The sequence below is a fragment of the Phaseolus vulgaris genome, chromosome 10, assembly GCF_051622355.1.
Source record: "Phaseolus vulgaris cultivar YP4 chromosome 10, ASM5162235v1, whole genome shotgun sequence".
NCBI lineage: Eukaryota > Viridiplantae > Streptophyta > Magnoliopsida > Fabales > Fabaceae > Phaseolus > Phaseolus vulgaris.
Genome location: NC_143507.1, coordinates 4,919,274 through 4,922,590, shown reverse-complemented (window position 1 = coordinate 4,922,590; position 3,317 = coordinate 4,919,274). Strand labels below are relative to the sequence as shown.

The 3,317-nt window shown below is 33.1% G+C and overlaps 1 protein-coding gene across 1 annotated transcript; it reads right to left on the bottom strand.

Annotated features, from left to right (window-relative positions):
• Positions 1 to 1,486: 1,486 nt before the first annotated feature.
• LOC137818769 (uncharacterized) lies at positions 1,487 to 2,895 on the bottom strand. The gene has a single exon (XM_068622375.2). It carries the CDS (start codon positions 2,433 to 2,435, stop codon positions 1,647 to 1,649), a length of 789 nt encoding a protein of 262 aa, XP_068478476.2. The 5' UTR covers positions 2,436 to 2,895; the 3' UTR covers positions 1,487 to 1,646.
• Between the last annotated feature and the right edge of the window lie 422 nt (positions 2,896 to 3,317).

The window sequence follows — 3,317 nt, the reverse complement described above, 5'->3', positions numbered from 1 at the left end:
TTTTTTTTTTTTAGCTAATATAGGTCATACCATATTTCACCTTTATTCACAATTTCTTTTAACTTTAATAATATAATAAAATGTCATTTTTTATTTAAAAGTTAAAATTTAGAATGTTCTAACCTTTATTAAGGAAATAATAATTATAAAATTATATTGCAATTATTGTATGATATTGTATCATATTGTCTGAAATAATAATTATAAAATTATATTGCAATTATTGTATGATATTGTATTATATTGTCTAATATTGTACACAATTATATGTAATTAATTTAATAATGATAGAATCTCATGATTAGTGAATCTTTACTTAATTAACTTGTAATTTGGAGAGAAAGTCTCCATATACTTGTATATATTTGCTATACATTGAGTGATCTATTTTTCTTACCATTTTCTTATATATCATTTTCTTATAACCTTTGAGTCGACTTTACACTAGTTAGTTAGAATCAAAATAAATTAGTTTATTCAACCAATTGAACCGAAAACTAGTCTAATATTCCATCCAAAATTTTCTTAAAATTGAATTTGATTTAAATGATGATAGAATCAATTATAGAATGGGTCCAATCAATAAAAAAAATTTAACCAATTATTTTAAAAACTTCTATTTATTTATGTTGTAATTAGTTTTCTTAAGAGACTTGTAATCAGTAATACATTTTATTTAATATTGTTAAACTCAAATCCCATATTTTAGTTTAGTTTGCTTTCATATATAACTTTTTTTTTTGTTTATGCTATGACTTATAACATATTTAAGTAAAGTTTACATTATAATTTTACAAATTTATGCATATGATAGTATTTTTTTTATTAATAATGTTTAGAATAGTGCCTTATTATATTTTAAATTTAAAATAATAAAATTTCAAATGAATGTTTCAATTGTGATCACATGGCTAACATTTAAAATGTAAAATTTAAACCAAAGCATATCATGTTATCCTTGGCCCCATGTACCACCACATAACCCTAATTAGGTAGGGTTGGATAAGTTGGGCAATCTTTGGGTGGGTCCAAAAAGTAGTCACACCAAAGAAAAGAGGTTGAAAGTGAAATATAATAAAAATGGCCATATCCCACTTGCATAGTTCAAAGCCATTGGAAAATATACTTTTATTATAAATATAAAAGTGGGTGATCAACATATTTTTATAAGTTCTATATACTTTCAAATTTAGTTTTTTTTTTCTTTATTTATTTATAGCCAAAATTCTTTATACTTAATAGTTTGAATGGATATGTGAGTGGTGAGTTGTGGAGTTGTAACTAACTTGCACTTTGACCTATATTAAGAAATCCAACCCTAGCCCAACTCAATAAGATTAGATAATAAATAATAGAAATGAATTTCAAAATTTATTATCAAAGAAACTTATTTTATTATATTAATAATAGTTTTTAAAATTAATTAATAAATTATCTTCTAGGCACAACTAGAATCCACATAAGATACATCATCACATGAACACCCTTCAAACCTAAAAATTATTGCATAGTATGTGATTCCAAACAATGTATGACAAAAGAAAATTACAATTAAGTGAGATTAACTTAAAATCACATAATTTGTTTGAATTAAGAAAAATAAAAATTCCAATAGAGATAAATAAAATTAAATAAAATTGAAGGGGTCAGAAAATATCAAGAATTTCCAAAATTAAATTATTGCAGAGAGGGCAATTCCCTCTGCTGGCCCAAATCTCCCTTGAGCACATTCTGCAGAAGGTGTGTCCGCAGGGGATAAACGCCGCGCCTTTATGGCGCACCATGCAGACGCAGCAGTTGCAGTTGTACTCTACCAAACCCTCTTTTTCTTCTTCATCTTCTTCTCTCTTCTCAAAATCTGCCACCGCATCATCATCGCTCACTCTGTACAAATCCAGTTCCTGCTCCGCTTCCTCCAGCAAATCCATCAACGACACGCCAACCGCCGCCTCCTGGTTGTTCTCCCCCTCGGAGGAATCGCCACCGGCCGCCGTGTTCTCCGCCGGAGATCCGAACCGTTCAATCGGATCTGAATCGTTTGCGTCCTCCACAACCACGTCGTTCTGCTGAGTCGCCGCGCCGTCCGAGTGGAGGCGAGTTTGAGGTAAGTTTCCATCATCATTGTCGTTGTTATTGCTGTGACTAGTGGCGGAGGACCAAGCCAAGCCGACAGCGCGCTTGAGCCGAAGCTTCTCCTTAAAGGCTTTCCAAGAGTTCCGATCCTTCGCGTCTCCGTTAGGTTTCTCTTCGCGAATGATGTCTTGGAGAGTCCGGCTTCGGCTCGCTTCGGCTTCGGCTTCGGCTTCGGTCTTATTGAACACGACGTCGTCGAGCATGAGGCTCGCTAGCGAGTCTCTGCTGCTGCTGCTGTTGCGGTTGTTGCCGTTGCCAGCTGTCATTTGAACGTAAAGCGTTATTCTCCGGCGACCTTCCATTTTTTCGGGAGAGTTCGCTCTGGACTTTCCGGGAAAGTTAACGGAGAAACAACGGAATGGTGTTTTCTCCGCGAATTTTCTCGTGAAATGGAAGGTTGGTGGGTTAATTAACGGGGTGTGTGGGGAATTATGGAAGGGAAATTAAGGTGTGGATTGTGTGTGAGATGGAGAATTTATGAGAGAAAATGTTTTAAAGGGAAAGTTGGTGGAAGAAGGGGGAGTTAGGTTGCTATACTTGCAAGTAGTTAATGGGATGAGGATAAGCAAGGAGTCAACGTTTTGGTTCGGAGAAACTTTCTTTTTGTGAAAGAACAAAAGGAAAAGAAAAGCACAAGGGAACAAAAAAAGCGAAAGAAAATGGTGTGTTAAGTTTTAAATATTGAATCGGTTGGTGTTTATAATTCTGTGACTGGGTAAACTATGCTGTTTGTGGGAAAGTGAAGTATTGATAGAGTGAAAATTGGTAAATTTTGTGAGCATGGAAGAGGAAAAGAAAGATTTATGGATGAGATGATTGATTTGGTGAGTGGGACCTTTCAGTTCATAGAGACACACAATGCATAGATACTGACAAAAGAAAAGGGAGACACTGATGCCTAGGATACCTTAGGCCCCAGAACGGAATGAGAAAGCCACAGCTTCTTTGAGATAACTCATGTGCAACACTTAATTAATTGTACTTTACTTTCTTTTTTATTTAATTTTAAAGTTTATTAATATTACTATATTTCTATTGTTATATTGTTTTCATAAAAATATTTTACTTCTTTATAATGAGATATTTCATTTGATATTGACAATTTATTTACATATGCTAAACTTAATTTTTTACACCAACATTATATTACATTCTCTTTTTTACTGTTTTTTTTCTCTGTGTCT

Excerpts from the sequence above, each read along its gene's own strand:
- LOC137818769 (XM_068622375.2), bottom strand. The coding sequence starts at position 2,435 with ATGGAAGGTCGCCGGAGAATAACGCTTTACGTTCAAATGACAGCTGGC.